Genomic DNA, 22,806 nt, shown 5'->3' on the forward strand with positions numbered 1-22,806 from the left:
TCCAAAGACAGCTGGCTCCTCCTGGGAGACGGAAGGGGCCATTTGTTCAAGTGGAATCCAAGAACAGGAGCAGCCGGTGGGCTCCCTGCAGCTGTTCTCCATCGAAGAGCAGAAGGGATGGGGAGGCCTCTGTCCACGGTCCCAGCTGCCCTCTCTCCCGCACACCCAGGGCCTGCCCTTGGCTCCACAGTCTCCTGGGCAGCCCTCAGGGGGGAAGGAGCTGCTCTCCTCCCAATGGGCTCTTTAGCTGCCAAGTTCCTCCTGCCCACCGTCAGCAGCCTGGCTTTCCTCCCCACCGTCAGCATCGCAGCCAAGAGGCAGTTTCACATGGAAGCCATGGTCTACTTTTTCACCATGTTCTTTCTCTTGGTAAGTCTTCCTCCCCATCCAGCCCTTTAGCCAGGAATTCTCCTTGGTAAGAAAAGAGGGGGGAGCTTTGTGTTCACAGCATCTGCCTGCTTTTCTTCCTCGGCATCTTCTTCTCATAGCATGTTTGGTTAAGGCCACATTGCAATGCACCTCGGACGCTTCTTCTTTTCGCTCTCTCAGATGGTTAACTTCGAGAGACAATGAGATATTTTGAACCGTCTCTGTTCCACCGGGGACCTTGGCCTTTCGGGCCCTGAGAAGAGCAAGTTGTTTAACAGCCGGGGTGGGTGGGTGGGTGGGGGATCATTTATTACACAGGAAGGGAAATGCAAAATACCAAGAATAGTTTTCAGAGAAGGTTTTGGTGCCAGCAGAAGCAGCCCCAGGTTGCAGGACGTTCCTAGGCAACGTTTCAAGTTTTTGTGGAAACCATTCCATCCATATCTCTCCTCCCACCCTCTCTCCTTCTCTCTCTCTCTCTCTCTCTCCTTCTCTCTCTTTTATTCTCTCTCTCCTCCTTCTCTCTCTCCCTCCTTATCTCCCTCTCTCCTTCTCTCTTTCTCTCTCTCCTCTCTCTCTCTTTTATTCTCTCTCCCCTCCTTATCTCTCACCCTCCTTCTCTCCCACTCCCTCATCTCTCTCTCTCCTTCTCTCCCTTCCTCCTTCTATATCCCCCTCCTTATCACTGTCTCCTTCATTCTCTCTTCTCCCTCCTTCTCTCTCTCTCCCTCCTTCTCTCCCTCCCTCCTCTCTCCCCTCCTTCTCTCCATCTCCCTCCTTTTCTCTCCCCCTCATCTCTCTCTCTCTCCCTCTCTCTCTTCCCCTCCTTCTCTCTCTCCCTCCTTATCACTCTCTCCTTCATTCTCTCTCTTCTCCCTCCTTCTCTCTCTCTTCCCTCTTCTTTGGTTAGAGTTCTCTTCCAAGTCTCTGCATCTGACAGAAATGTAACAGAAAACTGTTAACATATAATAATAATAATAATAATAATAATAATAATAATAATAATAATAATAATAATAATAATAATAATAATAATAATAATCTTTTATTTCTAGACCGCACCCTTTCCTAAGCAGGACTCGGGGCGGTGTACAGTCATTATTAAAACCATATACAAATACATGGACATAGACATAGAAGTAGACGGAGGAGGTAGAAAATATACTGTACAATATTTAGTTAAAATACAAATAAAATTAAAATTCCCTTAAAAAATTCCCAATAAAATGTTTGCCAGGAGGTGGAAGATGGAGCTATAAATCGGCTAAGCCAGCTAATTGGAACAGGTGGGTCTTGAGCTTCTGTCGGAAGGTTCCTGCATATCGCTGAATAATTTCTTTTAGCATCTATAGCTACACACTTCTTACTCTGATGGGTCTTTTTGTTTATTTGAGTGGATTCCAATTAAAACATCAGGCTATTTGTTTCTGAAGAAGGCCTGTGGTGCAGGCAAGCCTAATTAAAAGGTTTTTTTAAAAAAAGTCAGGCCAGGCGAGGAGACAGAGGGCAGCCAAGTTCTGCATGGGTTGACATTCTTGCTTCAGGTCATTTCAAAGAAATGCTTTCAGTTTTTAGTGACATAAACTGCAAAGAATCTTAAAACCTCTCCGTCCTCGGTGGCTATAAAGCTGTTGTCCCCAGATGGCACCAACTCTCTGGAACAGCCTGGCAAAGCAAAAGGGGAGGGTTAATTGCCTTTCAAACAAGAGGATCCTGATGCAACTTTTTAAAATTACAATTTTTATCACAGAAACCCTGGAAATAAACGAGCCACTGTTTCCCACCAGGTCTGCCACGCCTGCGAAGGCCCCGGGCTCACCTTCCTTTGTTTCATGAAGTACGATCTGCTGCAATACTTCAGCATCTTTGGAACCGCCTTATCCATGTGGGTCTCGCTGATAGGTAAGTAAGAAGGGCTGCATTAAGGACACCTAAAGGAGAAGCGACACAACCGGCCCTCAGATGGAGAGCCCTTCTCTGTAAGCCAAAGCCAGGTCTTCAAGGTCCACCTAAAGGGGCATCAGAGCTGGGGCCGTTCAGACCTTTGGGAGCTGCTATTCCAAAGGAAGGTCATGTTTCCTGGGTCCAATCCCATAGCATTGTCTAAGAGACGGGACCTGTTGGGACAAGTTGATTCCATCTGATCATGTAGGAGAGACAGTGCCTCAAATCCAGAGGTCGGCTGCTGCTGGTTCAGACCGGTTTGCACGAACCGCTTGCTCTGATTCTGTGTGGTTCGGAGAATCAGACCACCAGCTGACCCCACCCCTGCTCATTTTTCAGACTGTTTTCAGGCCATAATTGGCCCCCAAAACAGCCTGAAAATGGCCCCCAAAAACGGCCTGAAAATGGCCCAAAAAAGCTGTCCACGAGAGAAACAGAAGCTGGGTGAGCTGGAACCACCCTGACTGACTCTCTCTCTCTCACACACACACACACATGCATGCACCCAGAGGTTGGATCTTTCTTTCGTCTCCCGAGACCCCTGGACTCCCTCCCCAACCCTGCCTGTCCCATACAGGTACCACCCACACAAGTGACATAGAGTTGCCATGCCCACTCAGTCACATGACCCACCCAGTCAGTCATTAGGGCAGAGAAGCCGTTGTTAAAACATTTGCAGCCCACCACTGTTCAAATCCATGGGCTCTGCTCCAGGGTTTGGCCATCTTCTTCTGCAGAGGGAGAAGAAGCTGTCTCTCTGTGAGCAGATGCACTTCCCTTGTCAGCCTTACTTGGCAGGCCAGAAAAGGAATATGACCAGATGGGTTCCTTCTGCATTATTATAAACCGACATTAACAGAATCTGAAAGTACAAGTCGCCCCACTGTCTCCTTTCCAATCCAAGAAACCTGGGAAGGTCTCTTCTTCTGGGCCTCTTCCCCCACCCACTGCCCAATTGCAGGCCTTGCAGTCTCTTATCCAGCCACCTCTTGGTCCTGGCTCCCAAGGTCCTTCTCATTATAGTACAGTCCCTCCCTTGTGAGCAATATTTACCTTGGTACTTGGGAGGACTCTTTCTTGGGAGATGTCTTTCTTTCATTTGGAAATTGAGCACTGAAGTCTCAGGAGGTGGACCTGTGGGCCAGGTGACTTTTCCTTTTTGGGTAATTTTGGTGGTTTGTCAGATGCAGCCCATGGGCCATAATGTCCCAGCTGTGTGTCATGTAGGGCTTTCAGAGTGATAATATGTCTACCCAAAGAGAGTTAGCAGATTAACAGACTTGGAAGGGACCTCATAGGTCATCTAGTCCACACACCCCAAGCAGGAGACCCTACATCATTTCTGACAGGTGCCAGTCCAGTCTCTTCTTGAAAGCTCCCAGTGATGAAGCTCCCACAGCTTCCGAAGGCAACTTCTTGTTCCACTGATTGTTCTCACTGTCAGGAAATTCCTCCTTATTTCCAGGTTGAATCTCTCCTTGTTCAGTTTCCATCCATTGTTCCTCGTCTGGCCTTCAGGTGCTTTGGAGAATAGCCCAACACCCCCCCTTCCTCTCTGGGGCAGCCCCTCAAATATTAAAACCATAGAGCACATTGTGGCTTTTCTCTCTGGCCTCCCTTTTTCCGACTGGCTCCACTGAAGCAACAACCAAGATCTAACCCTGCTCTTTGTAAAGATCAGGTCAACAAGGTGCTGTTCCAGGGAACCTTTAAAAGGGTAGTGGTAAGAGTTGGAATTTTAAATGAGGTTGTACTTCAATTCTTCTCATTTTATTAGCTCTGGCAGAGTTTGATGAACCCAAACGATCAACTCTGGTGATGTTTGGAGTGCTTACCATAGCTGTCAGGATCTACCATGACCGATGGGGATACGGTGTCTACTCTGGACCGATCGGCACAGCAGTTCTCGCCATAACGGTCAAATGGGTAAGGCCATATCTTTGTCACAGTACAAAAGGGCTGGCACATAAGAGTGACTTCAACTGAAATCTGAGAAGAAGTTAAGAATAAAATTTAATAATAAAAGTATCCCAATTTCAGGGAGCGATTAGTTTTCTGATGACAGTGGACAGGATGCTCCCAGTCACTACCAACTGCCGTTCTCTTACAGTGGTGTCCTACTATGGCTTCATGCTGTGAGTGGATGCCATTGGCAGCTTTTGCAGGCCCCAGAGGCGTCCTCTGAGGATTTCCATCATGGTCAAACTAGAAGCAAAAACGATCACCTCAAGGGTTATGTCCTGGCAGCCAGCAACAGCCAAGCCGCGCCTGATTGGCTAAGACGCGGCTTGGCTGAGCGCGGGCTGTCAGGAACAGCTGATTGGTTGTCCTGCCTGACAGCTCCATATAAATAGCTGTCAGGCAGGAAAGTGCTGAACCTTTTACGGTAGATAGTTCTCTCGTTGTTGTTCAATAAAGCCGGTTGTTAGTTTCCTCAGACCGTGTCCTGCCTCATCCTTCGGCCAATATATTACACTGGCGACGAGGATGGGATCCTGAGGTCACGTAGACACTGCCAAACAACAAGCGCTACCTCGTCGGGGAAAAAGTTTTTTTGCTCGCTCTTTTTTCCCTCAGACCGTTCGATCGATCCAGTCAGCCATGGCATCCATGCCACCTTTCGCTCCCTACAGAACCGCCGGCGAGTCGTGGGCTGGGTTCCTGGAGCGATTTGAATGCTTTCTCATTGCCAACGGCAATCGGAACATACCGATGGATGAGAAATGCAGTTTTTTTCTGAGTTGCTGCGGGCCGGCAATGTTCAACGCTGCTAGGGCGCTGGCCGCCCCTCTGCTGGTCCACTCTTTAGACTGGGACACTCTTATTACTAAGCTGCAAAACCATTACGCACCTACGCCGTCTAAAATTGCTCGGCGTTACGCCTTCAGGCAATGTATGCAAAAGCCGGAGGAATCTGTGAGCCAGTTCCTCCAATCCCTTCGCACAACGGCCATTCCCTGCGAGTTCCTCGACTTAGATGACTCGCTGGTCGAGCAGTTTGTCTGCGGGGTGAAGGACCCTCGCCTCAAGAGGCGCCTCCTAGCCCGGCCTGAGGTGACTTTGGCCGAAGCAATTGCCGAGGCTAGGGCGGCTGAGCTGTCCGAACAGTCGACAGCCGAAATGTTTCGCCTCCAGGTTCCTCCACCGCCTGGCCGTGCCTGCCTTATTGATGAGCTGGTTCCCATGACAGACCAGGAGGAAGAGGAGCTGGTGGCCCGTTTGGCAGCGATCCCGAGGAGGCGTCCCCAGCAACCGCATTCCCGGCAACCTGCAGTCCCTTGCCTTGGGTGCGGAGGCGATCACAGCTGTGCGGATTGCCCCTTTAAGGCATCCATTTGCTGCCGCTGCCAGAGAAAAGGGCATCTGGCGCAGGTTTGCAGGGCAACCTTGCCCCAACGCTCCAACACCAGTGGGCAATCCGCAAACAGGCCATTCCAGCCAGCCACCCCACAACAGCGCAGGCCACAGAGACCGCAGGACGCCTACTTCACCACAGACCAGATCCAGGTTCCTCCTACCACCCCTGCAGAGCAGGTCTACACCGCTGCTGCAGGTGCGCCAAGGATCCGGGTTTCCGTCCTAATCGAGGGGTCTCCGTGCACCATGGACGTCGACTCCGGCTCCTCCCGTTCCCTCCTCTCCTGGGCTGAATTCCAGCATCTCTGCCCGGCCGTCCAGAAGAGCCAGCTCTCGCCCCCGGACACTTCCCTGCGGGACTATCAGGGGGCTGTCATCCCTACCCTCGGGTGTTATGCAGTGGAGGTGGAGTACGGAAATTTTAAGGGCCATTTACCTGCCCTTATCATAGAAAACCCCCTCCCTGCCCTCCTGGGGCTGGACTGATTTCCTGCGTTGGGCCTCTATGTGCAGGGGGTCCATCTTACATTAGACACTCCCCCTGACATTGCTGGCTTACTTGCGTCATATGCTGACGTGTTCAGCGGGGAATTGGGGAGGTACAAGGGCACCCCCATCTCGCTCAATCTAGACCCCCAGGTTGCTCCAATTAGGCTGACGGCCCGCAGGGTGCCTTTTGCCTTGAGGGCCAAGGTTGACGCCGAATTAGATAAACTGTTGGCGCAGGGCGTGATAAAGCCCGTCGACCATTCCAGATGGGAGACCTCTATTGTGGTCCCCGTCAAGGCTGACGGGTCTATTCGTCTCTGCGCCGACTATAAGTCGACGATCAACCTTGCCCTCCAGGCAAACCCCTATCCAGTCCCTGTCGTGCAGCACCTGCTCCATTCCTTGGGGCAGGGCTGCATTTTCGCTAAACTGGATATGGCTCAGGCCTACCAGCAGCTCCCGGAAGATGACGAGTCAGCGGCTGCTCAAACCATCGTCACCCACCGAGGGGCCTTCCGTTGTTGCCGCCTCCAATACGGCGTCTCCGTAGCCCCGGGGATCTTCCAGAGCCTCATGGAGCGCTTGCTCCATGGGCTCCCTGGCGTGGTTCCGTACTTTGAAGACGTCCTGATCGCTGCTAACAGTCGCTCAGGGCTCATCGAAGTGCTAAGGAAGGTCCTCGACTGTTTTAGGGGTGCGGGTCTCAAATTGAAGCCCAGCAAAAGCATTTTTGCTGTGCCTAGGGTGGAGTTCTTGGGCTTCCTGGTTGATGCCCAAGGCATCCACCCTACTCCTGCAAAGGTTTCTGCCATCAGGAACGCCCCCACGCCTGCCTCCAAGGCGGAGCTTCAGGCGTTCCTGGGGCTCTTGAATTTCTACGCGCCATTTCTCCCCCATAAGTCGTCACTAGCCGAGCCGCTTCATCGGTTGCTCGACCGATCCGCGGCCTAGCGCTGGGGCAGCCGCGAAGCGCATGCGTTCGCGGCTCTCAAACACATGCTTACGTCAGCGGCCGTCCTAGTCCAATATAGTGACAGGCTGCCGCTGACCCTGGCATGTGACGCCTCCCCCGTTGGTCTGGGGGCGGTTCTGAGCCATGTCCTCCCAAATGGTTCAGAAGCCCCCGTGGCTTTTTACTCCTGGACTCTCTCCCCGGCGGAGAGGAACTACAGCCAGATTGACAAGGAGGCTCTGGCTGCAGTGTCCGGGATTAAAAAGTTCTACGACTATTTCTACAGTCGGCACTTTACGCTTTACACTGACCACAAGCCTCTCCTTGGACTTCTGGCTGGTGACCGACCTAGCCCTCCCATCCTGTCCCCCAGGATGACCCGCTGCACAGAATTCCTGGTAGCGTATTCATATACGCTGTCATACCGTCCAGGCAAGCAGCTGGAGCATGCAGATGCCCTTAGCCGCTGCCCCCTGCCGGGCGCTGATCCCGCCCCAGTACCCTCTACCTCCATTCTCTCCATTGCCTCTTTGGACCTGCCACTGACCGCGTCAGACGTGGCCACCCATACCAAGGCCGACCCTATCCTGTCCCAGGTGGTCTCTTGGGTTTTGAGGGGCTGGCCCCTGGGCAAAGTCCACGAGGATTTTTGGCCCTTTAAATCTCAACAGCTGGAGTTGGCCATCCACAGCGGATGCCTGCTGTGGGGAGACAGGGTCGTCATACCCCAACCGCTCCGCCACCAGGTGCTAACTCGTCTCCATGTGGGCCACCCTGGCATAGCGCGCATGAAGGCCTTGGTACGCAGCTATGTCTGGTGGCCCCACTTGGACGACGACATAGCCGCCTGGGTGGCCCGCTGTTCCCCCTGCCAAATGTCACGCCCAGCCCCGCCCGCGGTTCCTGCGAGGCATTGGGAGACCCCGAGGGGGCCTTGATCCCGGCTCCATGTAGACTTCGCGGGCCCCTTCCATGGCCAGGTTTTCCTGGTAGCTGTGGATGCCTACTCCCGCTGGGTGGAGATCATCCTCATGACGTCCACCACAGCGGAGGCACCATAAAAGCTTTGCAACGCCTGTTTGCAACGCACGGGTTGCCAGACATCCTGGTGTCCGACAACGGGCCGCAATTTGCCTCCACAGCGTTCCAGCAGTACCTGGCCATGCAGGGCATCTGCCACGCGCCCACCGTTCTCTACCACGCTGCCTGCAATGGCCGGGCGGAACGAGCTGTCCGCTCGGCCAAAGAGGTGCTCAGCAGGATGGAACGGGGCGATTGGCTGGCAAGGGTGGCAGCTTACCTGTTAGGTCAGCACTCCACCCCTTGCCCCATTGACAACAAGAGCCCCCCTGAGCTCCTGATGGGCAGGCGCCTGCGGACCCCTGGATAGAATGCATCCGCTCTATTCAGGGGAGCAGCCTCGCAACCTGGGGGCCCCTCCCCATTCTTTTGGGGTGGGGGATCTGGTATGGGCGAGAAACTTCTCTGGGGACCCTAAGTGGGCGCCAGCTATCATTGCAGAAATAACTGGCCCCTGTTCCTACAGGGTCCACCTTGCCGATGGGTCCGAGTGGCGGCGCCATGTGGATCAGCTAAGGCGCCGCCACCCAACCGAGGGTCCAGCTCAAACCGACCCGCAGCCAGCCGCCGTTCCACCGCAACCGGCAGAAGTTTTCCCCAATGAGGCCTTCCCCCAGTCAGGCCTCGCCTATCCAGGGTCTGCCGACAGGCAGTCGCTCCAATGGCCATCTCCATCCGCGCACGCCCCTCTGGGGTTTGAGTTCCAGAAGGCCTTTCCCCAGTCAGGCCTCACCTGCCAAGACGCCGCCTACCGGCAACCTTCCTCTGTTCCACCTCCAACGGCCGCGCCCCCTCGCCCCGTCCTACCTGGGCCTGTGAATCCTCCCTCTGTGTCGTGTCCAGATGACGTCACCCGGAGCTACCCTCCCTCCAGGGAGGAGCTTCCGCGGGCACCTCTTCCTTCTCCGACGACTCCGCCTGGACTGAGACGATCAGGGCGGGTCCGGCGCCGCCCCGCCTACCTTAGCGAGTACGCTTGCGCTACGTTCGCGCCTGCGTCCTTGCTGGGGGGGAAGAAGTGTTATGTCCTGGCAGCCAGCAACAGCCAAGCCGCGCCTGATTGGCTAAGACGCGGCTTGGCTGAGCGCGGGCTGTCAGGAACAGCTGATTGGTTGTCCTGCCTGACAGCTCCATATAAATAGCTGTCAGGCAGGAAAGTGCTGAACCTTTTACGGTAGATAGTTCTCTCGTTGTTGTTCAATAAAGCCGGTTGTTAGTTTCCTCAGACCGTGTCCTGCCTCATCCTTCGGCCAATATATTACATCAACAATAGAAGGAAAAGGCTTTCCTGCCAAATATGAGGACATCCCATTGTTAGTGGGGGGTGGGGGGAGGCACAGGAGAACTGGAATAAATCTCAAAATGATCTTCATGGGACCAAGAAAAGGATGATAATCAGAGGAATGGTCCAGAGAAAATGAAGTCCTGGAGACGTTTCACCTTTAGAAAAGAGACTCAGATGGGGGGAAATGATGGTACTCTACAATTATCTGAAATAAATGCTGCAGTGAGGAAGGTCACAATCAACGTATTTTCCAGAATAGTGGATTTAGGTGATAGGAAGCAGATTCTGTTGGGAGAGGTGGAAGGAATTTCTAACAAAAAGGGCAATTTGAGCCTGGAACTATAATTCCTTCTTCAACTGTCTTCAAGTGGGAACCTGGGATGTCCAGGATGTTTCAGTGGGAGGCCTGCAAAGAGGATTGTGGCCTTGCCTCCACCTCCAATTTGAGGGCTTCATAAATTAAGAGATAAATTAGCCCTCACCCCCACCCTTCCCCCCATCCCTAGCAAAACTGAAAGGAAACTGAACTTTCTTAGCAGGTAAGAAAAGGTCCTAACTTGACAATCCCATTTGAGCTAGACAAGCGTAACACTATATTCTGATAGGATTTGGAGAGCAACAAAATATGTCACTAGAAGCCAACCTGCGTGATGGAATTCTTCCTCCCGTCACTAGGGTTTAAAATTAAACTGTGGTAACTGGAGAAAGTCCAATAGCTGTAATCTCTCTTCTCTCTCCAGCTGCAAAAGATGAAGGAGAAGAAAGGGCTGTATCCAGATAAGAGCGTCTACACTCAGCAGGTGGGGCCTGGCTTCTGCTTTGGGGCCCTGGCTTTGATGCTGAGATTTTTTTTTGAGGTAGGTAAAGTTGTCCGGTCAAAATGCAAAAGAGAAAAACAACTCAGAGCAAGCGCAACCAGCAGACAGGCTGCCAGGTGAAGCAAAGAGTCTCTGGGCTTCTAGGCCAGCACCTTAACCACTGCTTTGTTTAAAAAGGAGGAAGGGATGTCAAAATTACTTATTTTATTTATTTATTTTATTTGTTTGCTTATCAAACATGTACAAGATGATCAGTAGAGGTAAGAACATAAACATGAACAAAGGAGGTAAATACAGATAAATGGGGAGAGTAGGACAGGGACGGTAGGCATGCTGGTGCCTTTATGGACCTCTTAGGAATGGGGTGAGGTCCACGGCAGACAGTTTGAGGTTGAAGCTGGAGGGTTTGAGGCTGAAACAACGGAGTCAGGTAGTGCGTTGACCACTCTGTTGCTGAAGTCGTATTTTCTGCAATCGAGTTTGAAGCTTTTTACCTTGAGTTTGTATCGATTGTTTGCCCGTGTGTTATTGTGGTTGAAGCTGAAGAAGTCGTTGACAGGCAAGGTGTTTTGTGTACTTGTAAGGATTGCATGTGAAAACAGGCTTGGATGAAACTTGTGAAGCTGCAAACATCACAGATAATATTTCAGAATGATCTCCCATACAATGATGCAAAAGACAAGAGTGGTTGTAGCAAATTACATTCTAGGATGGACCTGTTAGTAGGAAAGGAGACTGGACTGAACAATAATACTTTGCAAGATGCATCAAACCTGAAGTCAAGATGTTTGTCATTTATTTGCACAAGGCGAGCATTCTTTTTATTTGAAAACTACTCGCTCAGGCAAGGGGAGTGGCCGGGCATGACAAAGAGTGGCAGGGGGAGGAGGGGCGAGGCTGGGCAAGGCAGGGCCAGGCGAGATGAGATGCCACTTGACGTGAGTGGTTGAATTGGCCAAGCCCAGTCACATGACCACCCAGCCATGCCTACCTACCTGTGTAGGGAACCGGTTGTTAAATTATTTGAATCCCACCACTGGTTAAATGTTTTCTGCATCTGGATTTTGGGCAGCTGGATGCAGCTTTGTTGATGTGACCAATCCTGCCTTTCCCTAGGACTGGGATTATACCTACGTGCATAGCTTCTACCACTGTGCTCTGGCCATGTCTTTTGTCCTCCTCCTGCCCAAAGTGAACAAGAAAGCGGGCAACGGGGGAGCCCCTGCGAAACTGGACTGCTCCACTCTCTGCTGCTGTGTGTGAGGACTCGGCCCCTGGCATGAAGGATCAAGGGACTTTTTTCCAGGCCTGCAGATGCAGCTAAAAGCAGCACCGTGGGCACCGTTTGGTAGGTCTGAATTTTGCAGCCTATCCAGTTCTGGGTTCCTGGATACTCTTATCGGCAGCTTGTTTGGCTCGGCTCAAATGTTATGCAGATCTGTTTTGTTCTTAAGTGATTTAAGAGCCTCAGGTTGGCTTCTGAAGCACCAGTTGCATATAATTCTATTAAAGGAATACCGCCCTACATTACATTGCTTCTCTTTTACCTTTGCAGGCCAAAGTTAAACACACCAGGTTGCTGAAAGAAAGACATGGCTTCCTTCCGAGGACTGACCCCAACACTCTTCTTACAGAAATCAAATAGCCCCCTGGTGTCTGGAGCCTTAATCAGCATTTGTTCTCCTGCTCTGAAGGGTGCTTTGGAAAAAGGGGAACATTCAGCCAGCACAAAATGCATTTGCTAGGCAATGTCCCACAGGTGCTTTTTCAGGAGGCAACTGGACTTTCTGAGTTTTTCTTTTGAAGACGTTTTGCTTCTCATCCAAGAAGCTTCTTCAGCTCTGACAGGATAGTGGGGAATGGAAGGATTTATATTCCTTGCAGACAGCTGGTCATTTGCATCCTTTTAAAAGTTCCTTGGGGCCACTTGGAGGTTTATCTGTGTCCTCAGAGTCACTTGAGTGGTGCAAATGGTTCCTGTCGTCTGCAATTTTCCCTCTGGAAATCCATTCCTACTCCCACTCCATTCCAAAGGTTTTTATCCCAAATTGTATAGCTATAGCAATTTGCTACAATTAGCTATACAATTTGGGATGAACACCCTTGGAATGGTGTGGGAGTAGGAATGGATTTGGGGGAGGGGGGAATTGCAGACTACAGGTACCAAGAGAACTACTCACGTGACTCTGAGGACACAGATAAAGTCCAAGTGCTTCAATAAAAAAGATGCAAATGACCAGCTGCCTGCAAGGAATATAAATCCTTCCATTCCCCTCCATCCAGTCAGAACTGAAGAAGCTTCTTGGATGAGAAGGGAAACGTCTTCAAGGAAAAAACAAGGAAGTCCAGGTGCCTCCTGATAAAGCACCCTTGGGACCACCATGGCCTGGATGACAGAGAATCAATGTTTACCGTGTCCACTGGTGATCATATCCCACCTGGCCACTGCTGTCTGCTCTGTTGGGTAAGGTGCTCAGTCTCCTTCTTACAGCCCTTAAGTTCTCCTCTTTTTGAAGCCAAGAAGTCTGAAGCCCAACCAGGCTGGGTGAGTCTGGCCATCGAGCAGACCCCTTCCATGTGGGAAATTTCTGCACCAGAATTGAGATTGGCCGCCTTCTGCTACTTCACTCAGGCTCCAGGGGCAAAGGGTGCCCCATTTCAGTCGTTTTCTTTTGTGTAGTCTTAGGATCTGAATTTTTAGCGATGCTCTTTTTGTATGGTATCTCAGACATACACAAGATTTTATTCACAAATGCAGTAATTACTGACACTAATAATATTTGCTTCTGGCCACCAGGGGAAATGTTAGATATGAAATCTGGAACAATTATATTTGCTCCAGAATTGCCTCTATTGTTGCCATTGTCACAAAGGTGCTTTTTTTCAAGACAATCGGACTTTCTGGTTTTTGTTTGAAGACGTTTCGCTTCTCATCCAAGAAGCTTCTTCAGCTCTGACTGGATGGTGGGGAATGGAAGGATTCGTATTCCTTGTAGACAGCTGGTCATTGGCATCTTTTGAGAGGGTCCTTGAAGCACTGAATCTAATATAAATATATATGAATATATGATATAAATCCTTCCCCACTATCCTGTCAGAGCTGAAGAAGCTTCTGAGATGAGAAGCGAAATCTCTTCAAAGAAAAAACCCAGTAAGTCCAGTTGTCTCCTGAAAAAGCACCTTTGGGACAACCAGGACCTTCGGGAACCGCAACCGGCCGGGGGCGCCGAAAACGGGCCCACGAAGGAGGGAGCGTGGCTCTCCGCCTGGAGGCTCCGGGGCGGCGCTCAGGCCGGAGGGCGGGACTAGGGAAGGGCGGCTCCCCCGCGGCCAGCGCACTCCGTGAATCCCGGGGCCGGGACTTGCGCTGCTTCTGCTTAGCCAGCGGCGATCGGCGGGCGCCCAGCGTAGGGCCCGGCCGGCTGCACAGACCCGCACTCGCCCAGGAAACGGCCGAGCTGCTGGGGAGGACGCCCTGCGGCCGCTTAGAAGGGCCCAGACCCAGATGCGCGGCCCTTCCGCGCAGAGGCGCCGCAGGGAGCGATTCAAAGGAAGACGCGCCTTCCGGCTAGCGGGGAGTTTAGAAGCCAGAGCCCCGATTCCGAAGGAAGGTAACTCCGGTGGGTGAAGGAGATTGCCGTCGAGAGCGGCTCTCGCCCAGCCCTACCGACCTTCCCACCGCCTCCGCGAAGTAATCCTCGTGGCTTGCAATCCCTTGCAGCAAAAGCTCCTTCCTGGGAGGCGACGGCCTGAACACGGGGGGGGGGGGGCTGGTTGGGGGGAAGCCGGTGTGAGATCTGCTTTCCCTCTTTGTCTTCAGAACCGGTGGGCCACAGTGAAAACCCGAAGGGCCAAGTGCTTCCACGGCTCCATTTGTGGCAGAGCTCCTGCCAGAAAATAAACACCCCCTTGTGTTAACAACCCTGTCTTGGGATCTTTGGGGGAGCTAATCCAGTAGCTGCTCTGCAGTAGCTCCAAGGGCCGTTTCTGGAGCTGTTGCTTCCACGCGATATTAATTGAACGCCCGCCTGCAGAAGTGTGGCTAAAAGAAGAGGCAGCGCAGAGTAGGGGGAGGGCGCCCCTCTCTCAGCACACCTCGCAGCCCCCTCCTGGCTTTTGAGAGCAGCCTGATGGTTGGGGGAGGTTCTGACTGGAGATGCAACAATCCTATTGTTGCATCCACAACATTAATCACCAATTATTGTTGTGGATGCAAAGGCAGAATGGGGGAGATGAAGGGTGCCACGTCCATTCCTTTAAAATGGGGACTAGCTGCAGAGCCCATTTCATCTTGGTAGCCCCTGATCAGAGAGAACTACGAATACGTACGGTAGCTCTTTGGTGCATAAAATCCTTCTGAGCAGCTCATGCCAGGCGGAAGGTAGGTTGTTCCATGCGACTGCAGTTTTGTCAAGTGGAATGGAGGGCTTTTCAAGGTGGAGAGTGCACTGGACAGCTGCCAGCAAAGATTGGGAGGGGTGGGCGGGCTCTGAACTTCGTAAGGTATGTATGGACGCTGAAGAACACTGCAGCCCAGACCCAGGAGGAGCAGGAGGAGCAGGCCCATCAGAGCATGCTGACCTAGGAGGCGCACCGGAAGGAGTCACTGCAGAAATCAGATGCCCTCTGGTGACCATAATCACTGCCAACTGACGGCCACCCTTGTGGTACGTAACCCCACTGAGAGCAGAGATTGGAGGGAGGGAGTGGTTTCTACCAAATAGAGGAGCATAGTTTGAGGCTGGAGTCCTGTGGTTGTCTCCTTCCCCCGCCAAAGCCCCCCCCCCCCGGTCCTTCTTCAGCTGCGCCCTGGGAGGTCAGCTGGGCTGAGAAAAGCAATTATCCCAAGGTACCCCCAGTCCTAGCTACCACCCCACCCCACCCCCCATCTGGGAACCTTCCTCACAAATGTTAAATTTATATTTACCATCAAAGAAATAAAGGCAAATATAAATTCAACACAAAATGTATTATTTTGCGAAAGTGGCTGCCTGTATATTTGGGTAGACCAGTCATTTGGGTGGGGGTGGACGAATGGGAATGTCATCCTTCCCCAGGATTGCCATCTTGTGGGGACAATGGGGGTTGCAGACAAACCCCAGTTAGGAAAGGTGCCCCACAAGAGTGCCAGGCTGTGCCCTCAAGACTCAGAGGTACCCTCAATTTTGTGTTGCACAAACTGAGGAAGATCCTGCAGCCCAGCAAAGCCAGGAGTTAAGAGTCCGCCAGCACAATGGCTGCACTTCAGGTGAGTGGGGCAGTGAGTGGCAGCAGCTCTGTGCTATCCCATCCGCACCCAGCTTCTAGGGCTGACCTGTAACCCGGTGAGAACCCAGTTGGAGTTTTGGCAACTGGCATTGGAATTCAACTTTGTATCCACAGGGCAGATTGTCTCTTGCTCTGGCACTTCTTACCTCCCAAGGAAAGCGGCCTCCCTTCTTGTATCATTAGCAAAGGGTTGCTTGCAAAAGAGCTGGGATAGAAAGATTCCACGCAAAGACGTTTATAGACCTTCTCAGTCATCCAGCTCATGGTTGCCCCACCAAAAGGCACCTGGGCTTTGCTTTTCCTTTTCCTTTCAAGGGAAAACAAAGTCCAGTTCTCTTTTGAAAAAGCACTTCTGGGATTCTGTGTAAAGGAACACCAAGGAATCTTTCACAAATCAACCACAACTGCATGTTCAGTCTGTAAATTTGCCTGGAATAAGCAAGCTGTTCTGTAATACTCCAAAGTAATATTCCCCGTCCCCCACTCTGTTATGCCTGTTACATTTCTTTTCCTATTAGCAGCAACTGAGCGTGCATGTTAGAATCCCCTCGGTTCCCCAAAAACATTTTGCATCAGCCTCTAATTCCATGCTGCAAACTCTTATCAGCAGTGATAAAGGTTTTATTGGCCTTACTTCGGGTTCAGGTTAAGATTTGTTAAAACGGCAATTTCCTCTGCTAGAAACAGCTGCCGAAATCCAGCCATTTACTTTTAGCCTTTCTCTATCCGAGCCTGCAGATCTAAAAGTGAAGATAGAAGGTGGTTTTCTGGCACCTCCATGTCGCTGTCAATCAGCCCCCGGGCCATTTTAAACAGGAAGCTGTGCAGCCCAGCCTTCCTCGCAGCCAAGTAGTCATTCACGTAATGGTCCCCCACGTGAGCAGCCAGCTGGGGCTCCACCTTGGCACTGCGGAGGGCTTCCAGAAAAATGCGCCGGTCCGGCTTGGCAAACCCCACTTCTTCCGAGATTAAGACAAACTGAAAATATTGTCGGAGGTTGCACCGGCTCAGAATCTCTTGCACCCTCCGGTCAGAGTTGGAGACCACTCCCGTGGGGATCCCCTGTTGCTGGCACCACTGGAGCATCTCAATGGCACCTGGGACCAGGTCCCAATTCTTTGGGCTGCTATAATCCCGGTACAGTTTTTCTGCAATGGGCCAGAGAACATCAGTCTCACGAATTCCGGCAAGCTGGAAGGTCTCCAAGACAACCCCAAGCCACCATTGCTTGGAGCTGAGGCCCTGGCCCAAGCCATAGTTGGGGAAACGCTGGCTATGGGATATATGAGCTTGGGAAAAGGAGTGGTTGAGCACCTCAGCGGGTACCTGGAGGCCAAAGGCCTGGGCCTCGGCGGAATAACTCTGCCCCACGGGAACCCGGAGCCGAAGCAGAGTGTCCGTGACATCCCAGGTCAAAAGACGAAGTCTCAGCATAACAGCTGCCTGCAGCACCAGAACAAAGAGAAAAGTAGGCCTCATCCTGCCCTGCTTTCTCAGGGACTGAGCATATCCTCCTCGGCAAAGATTAGAACCATCCTGCAAGTTATTTTGAGTTGCAGCTCTTGATCAGGTAACAGAACAGATAACAGAATTGGAAGGGACCTTGGAGGTTCTCTAGTCTAACCTCTGCTCAAGCAGGAAACCCTAAAACATTTCAGACAAATGGCCGTACCATCTCTTCTTGAAAACGACTAATGGTGGAGCACCCACAACCTCTGGAGGCAAGCCATTCCACTCGTTAAGTTACTAAGGCCAGTTTCACAAGCAGCAATGGTGTAGGGTCTCCTGCTTGAGTCATTTTCCATGAGGGTATATGATTTAATTGAAGCTAGGCTCACATAGGCAATCCAGCATAGTCTTAGAGTGAAAAGACACACTTATACATATTATACATATTAACAGACTTGGAAGGGACCTTGCAGGTCATCTAGTCTAACCCTCCCGCCCAAGCAGGAGACCCTGTTACCATTTCTGACAGATGGCAGCCCAGGCTCTTCTTGAAAGTATCCAGGGATGAAGCTCCCACAACTTCCAAAGGCAACTTCTGTTCCATGGGTGGATTGTTCTCACTGTCAGGAAATATCTCCTCATTTCCAGGATGAATCTCTCCTTGTTCAGTTTCCATCCATTGTTCCTTGTCTGGCCTTCAGGTGCTTTGAAGAATAGCTTGACCCCCTCCTCTCGGTGGCAGCCCCTCAAATATTGGAAGGCTGCTATCATGTCTCCCCTGGTCCTTCTCTTCCCTAGACTAGCCAGGCCCAGTTCCTGCAACCGTTCATCACCTGTTTCAGCCTCCAGTCCCCTCATCATCTTGGTTGCTTTTCTCTGCACTTTCTCAACATCTTTTTTATAGTTTGGGGACCAAAACTGGATGCAGAACTCTAGGTGTGGTCTTAGTATATACTTCTCTTATATACTGCTCCGCAGTGTTTTTTACAGCCCTCTCTATGAAAAAGAAACCACCTTAATCATATCCCCAGCGGAGCGAAGAAAGGAAGGAGAAAAAGGATGGCCTTTCCCTGACCCGGAATCTAGCAAAGGCAGCAGCCTGAGGAGGCGGTTGTGCTCAAGGCTGCTGAAAGGGAGCCGGTTTCTCGACAGGGCAGCCCTACAGACATCTGGCCTTGCAAGGGGACGGGGGGGGGGGCACTCAACGTCTAGGAAATGGGGAGATCGGGTCTCTTCACAAGGGAATCAATCGAAGAATCCCCCCAGGCGGAGGGTTCCCTTAACACTCCCACCCCCCGTAGAGCCCCTTCGCCCTCAAGGCAACCGGAGGGGCGAGGGAGGCCCAGGCGGGGTGGAGGGGTCTGCTTCCGTGCATCCGGCCGTCCCATGCAGCCCATCAAGCCGAGAGAGCCGGGTGTCCCTCAAAAGGGAAGAGCGTTTGACCCCCCACCCAGGGCTGCTTCTGAAGGGGGCTGGGGCGGTCCCGGCCCCCAGGCTGCCTCTTCGGCGATCTCAGCCAAAACCCAAGCTTGGGGGTCGCGGGGACTCGGGTGGCCCCTCCGCCAACTTCCGAGGCTCCGAGGCCGTCGGGGGAGGGGCCATCCGCCGCTGGGCAGACAGGCTGCCCGGTGGCCCCCAAGGGGCCCTTGGGGCAGGTGTCTCCAACCTTGGGAACTTACGTCTTATTGTGGACTTCAACTCCCAGAATTCCTCAGCCAACTTAGCTTTGCTGGCTTGGCTTTGAGCGCTGAGGATTCTGGGAGTTGAAGTCCATAAGTCTTAAAGTTGCCAAGGTTGGAGACCCCTGACAGGCGGCGATACCAGGCAACCCCGGGCGCCCTCTGTGCTTCCGGCTCGAAGCGACCCACAGCCGGTTCCCCAAGGAGCCCCTACCGCCCCGGAGCCCTCGCCAGCCCCACCCCCCGGCCGCTCACCTGGCCTGCGCGGGAAGAACTTCCGTCCTCCGGAACCCAGAAGTCCGGAGGGAGGTTCCGCCCGGGAGCGCCAGCCCGTGCACGCGCCTGCGCGGAGAGCCCTTTTGCAAAACTTGGCGGGAAGAAACCTCCGCGCTTTCAGTTCTGTCCAGGAGCCCTTCGCTGCCCTCCCGTTTCTCACCTGCCTCCTTCTCAGCCCGAAGAGAAAACCCCAGCCCGCCCTTTTGTAACTTGACGGTCCTGGAAAAATTCCTAGCCAGTTCCGGCTGTTGAATTTGGACATTGAAAGGCTCCACGTGACTTTCGTTAACTAACATACAACATGGAGGGAGTGGACTATTAAAGAATCGATTATAGGGTGGAAGGGACCTTGGAGGTCTTCTAGTACAACCCCCTGCAGAAGCAGGAGACAACAGAAGTTGCCTTCGGAAGTGTGGGAGCTTCATCCTTGAAGCTTTCAAGAAGAGACCAGACTGCCATCTGAAACCGTTGTATTTATTTCTACAATTTTTGTCTAATTTCCTGCAGAAACATAAGTCAAATAACATATAAAACATAACTATTAAAACTAAATCATCTTGGAGAGGCCTAACTGAAGAAGAAGGTCTTGATTCCCAGGCTGAAAGCTAAAGCTAAAAGAGGCCACTTCGGAGTCTAGACACGTCCCATGTAGAAACATGTCATTAATTACTCTAATTTACATGAAATACAACTCCAAGTCTATTATCTACATGTTTTTAAAATGTGCCACACATGACCTTTTGGAAATGATTACTTAGCCTACATTATCTCTTATGATAGATGTGGCTGCTTTTTCACGACTTCCACATTCTACACATTTCTGCATAGTGACCTCAAGTCTGGTTTCATCTACAAGAAATCCGACTTCCAAAGATCAATTGCTCACATAACTGAATGCTGCTGAGCAGCCTTTAAAAGAGAAATTGCAACCCCAAGCACCTAAATATAAGCGTTCTAGACATCCTAGGACAGTCTAAAAATATCATAGAAATTTTTTTAAATATACATTGCAGCTTCAGAAATACACAATGGTATAAAGGATATCAGGCCGTGTGTCTATCATTATCTTAACAGCCACCCAAGTCACTGCTATTCAAGGTTAGAAAGGCTCATGCTTAGATTATTGAAATAAGGCTACCAAAACACTTGAAAGTTGGATTGGCATCCTGGTTTGAAATTTTATTAATGGATGTGTTTAGGCTTTGGAATTGTGTTTATAATTTTGACTATGCTGTGAATCATTTATAAATTGAGCAAACCCATAAGCTCTTTATAGCCAGATCTTTGAGAAATGGAGGAGGCTTAAAAGGTTTTACTTTCCCCATCCAAGTCAGTTACAGGCAGTCCTTATGTTAGGGTTCTAAATACCATGCAGAAATAAATCATTGTCCAAGGCAAAACATCCTTAATGGTGCAATTTATTCCGCAGGCATGTTAGTACTGCTATGGAAATTTCAACTCTGAATTACATCCTGTAAGTTCACCCAGTTTAAAGTTCATGATCTCTCCCCACACCCACAAATCCATCACATGTTCCAATCATCATCTTCCACGCTGGCATGTACACCCATCTTCTTCCGGCCAGGTGTCGATGTGCGGAGACAAAAGATGACCTTGGCTTCTACAAAAGAATGTCAACAATCCATTCTACAATTCTACTCCTTTCTATTCCCCCCTCCCAACTACTACACTATTGAAACAGCATAGAAAATTATTAAAAAATGTGGCAGGCCAAAGATCCTAAAAATAATATAATTACAGGCCTGACAGGCGGCCTCTCCTCAAGAGAAAAACGTTTCCTGAAAAGAGAGTAACATAAATGTTAACTATCAAAATTTAACCACCTCTTCCTCCACCAGGGGGACCCTTTGGCTTATCAGGGAATTTCTCATGGAATTGCTTCACTAATTTATCTGCTTTCAGATCCCAACTTTTCACCCACGTAGCTTCTGACAAAGGGTATCCCTTCCAATGCACTAAATATTGTAAACGACCTCTATACAGCCTGGAATCTAATATTTTTTTCACTTCATAATGTGTTTCCCCTTCTATCACTAAAGGAGGAGATTGAGCTTGGGTGGATGCTCTTCTGTTAGACCCAATTACTGGTTTCAACAAACTACAATGAAATTCTGGGTCAATTTCCCCTAGACTTCTGGGTAGACTGAGTTGAACTGTAACTGAGTTAACTATCTTCACTATTGGGAATGGACCTAGAAATTTTGGACCCAATTCCTTGCTAAGCATTTCTAATCTTATGTATTTGGTAGATACAAAAACATTGTCCCCCACACGGTAGGGGTTTAGGAGTGAGCGACGTTGATCATCTTGCTTCTGGTAGGCTTCTGCTGCAACTGCTAGAGCCTTCTTCGTATTCTCCCATCCTTTCTTTAGCATGTCCATCCATTCACTCAAAGACATGAAAGAAGGAGGTTCTCTAGGCAACTCAGGCATGGCAACAACTCCCATGCCACTGGTAATCTGGAAACCCGCTAATCCTCTGCTGCTGTGGACCGCATCGTTGTACGCCACTTCGGCGAAGGGTAGCAAGTCCGACCAGTTGTCTCGCTGATAGTCCACAAAACACCGGATGTATTGTTCCACCACCGCATTGGCTCCCTCTGCTGCGCCGTTCATGCTGGGATGAACCTCTGAGCTCAGTTCTTGTGTGGACCCAATGGATCTCAGGACCTCTCTCCAGAACTTGGTTGTGAACTGGACTCCGCGGTCTGAAATGATCCTCTTGGGTACTCCATGCAGGCGATAAATGTGTTTCACAAACATTTTCGCTAATTCGTTTGCGGATGGCAATCCTGAGCAAGCAATGAAGTGTGCCTGCTTAGAAACCAAATCAATAACCGTCCAAATTACTTTATGCCCACTGCTGTCTGGGAGTTCCATGATGAAGTCCATTGCGACCTCTTCCCAAGGCCGTTTCGGGCTCTCTGCTGCAGGTGCTGTAGGTTCTGGGCTCTTGGATTCAATCATCCACGGCTGGCCTTGTTCCTCCTCCGAGGCCTCCCCATTGGTAGGACTCTTTGTCACCTGAAGTTGGGGGTCCTCTTCCAGAGGTCGGTTGGCCATTTCCCCCTCCGAGGCCTCCCCCTTAGTTGGACTCTTTGTCACCTTAAGTTGGGGATCCTCCTCCGGAGATTGTTTGCCCTTTTCCTCTTCCAAGGCCTCCCTCTTGGTAGGACACTTCGTCACTTTAAGTTGGGGATCCTCTTCCAGAGGTTGTTGGCCCAGATGACTTTTCTGTGCAGGCATCTGGGGCCCTCTCTTAACCACCGTGGCAATTGGTACACACGTTTGTTCTTCGGCAATTCCCTCCTCCGAGGCCTCCCCCTTGGTAGGACTCTTTGTCACCTGAAGTTGGGGATCCTCTTCCAGAGGTCGTTTAGGCTTTTCCCCCTCCGAGGCCTCCCCCTTAGTTGGACTCTTTGTCACCTTAAGTTGGGGATCCTCCTCCGGAGATTGTCTGCCCTTTTCCTCTTCCGAGGCCTCCCCCTTGGTAGGACACTTCCTCACCTTAAGTTGGGGATCCTCTTCCAGAGGTTGTTGGCCCAGATGACTCTTCTGTGGTGGCATCTGGGACCCTCTCTTTACCGCCGTGGTGGTTGGTGCGCACGTTTGTGGCATTGGGGCTGGAGCTAAACACTCTGACGCTCTGTGGCCAAGTTGACAACAATGGTGGCATTTAATTGGCCCCCACGAGGAATGGAACCTAGTTACATCTCTAAACTTAGGAACCGTTTCATCACACTGCCTTGCTCTCCAACTTGCAGCTGCCCCCTTGGTAAACCCTTCTTCCATGGTGGAGATTGCTTCTCTGTAGGAAGG

At 51.2% G+C, this 22,806-nt stretch overlaps 2 protein-coding genes across 6 annotated transcripts; one reads left to right on the top strand and one right to left on the bottom strand.

Moving 5' to 3' along the window:
* Positions 1-234: 234 nt before the first annotated feature.
* Positions 235-12,277, top strand: MYMK (myomaker, myoblast fusion factor; the record flags this gene model as incomplete). 2 transcript variants are annotated; one of them, XR_014176551.1, is made up of 6 exons in its annotated part: positions 235-369; positions 2,157-2,271; positions 4,091-4,239; positions 10,217-10,333; positions 11,411-11,642; positions 11,850-12,276. XR_014176551.1 is itself a non-coding variant. In XM_081967693.1 (5 exons), 5 exons carry the CDS (start codon positions 235-237, stop codon positions 11,555-11,557), a joined length of 663 nt encoding a protein of 220 aa, XP_081823819.1. In that variant the 3' UTR covers positions 11,558-12,277. The 2 variants fall into 2 exon arrangements, 1 of the variants encoding a protein (XP_081823819.1); XM_081967693.1 differs by having other exon boundaries at positions 11,411-12,277.
* Positions 12,278-15,534: 3,257 nt separating this feature from the next.
* HDHD3 (haloacid dehalogenase like hydrolase domain containing 3) lies at positions 15,535-19,214 on the bottom strand. 4 transcript variants are annotated; one of them, XM_081967692.1, is made up of 2 exons: positions 19,127-19,214; positions 15,535-17,005 (listed from the first exon to the last, which is right to left on the bottom strand). In XM_081967692.1, the coding sequence occupies exon 2, from the start codon at positions 16,994-16,996 to the stop codon at positions 16,274-16,276; it is 723 nt and encodes a 240-aa protein (XP_081823818.1). In that variant the 5' UTR covers positions 16,997-17,005; positions 19,127-19,214; the 3' UTR covers positions 15,535-16,273. The 4 variants fall into 4 exon arrangements, with proteins under 4 accessions (XP_081823818.1, XP_081823816.1, XP_081823817.1 ...); XM_081967690.1 differs by lacking the exon at positions 19,127-19,214 and adding an exon at positions 18,946-19,055; XM_081967691.1 differs by lacking the exon at positions 19,127-19,214 and adding an exon at positions 18,691-18,752.
* Positions 19,215-22,806: the final 3,592 nt, after the last annotated feature.

The sequence above is a fragment of the Natrix helvetica genome (assembly GCF_964273705.1).
Source record: "Natrix helvetica genome assembly, chromosome: 15".
NCBI lineage: Eukaryota > Metazoa > Chordata > Lepidosauria > Squamata > Natricidae > Natrix > Natrix helvetica.

Coding starts and splice junctions, on each gene's coding strand:
- HDHD3 (XM_081967689.1), bottom strand. CDS start 17,041: ATGAGGCCTACTTTTCTCTTTGTTCTGGTGCTGCAGGCAGCTGTTATG.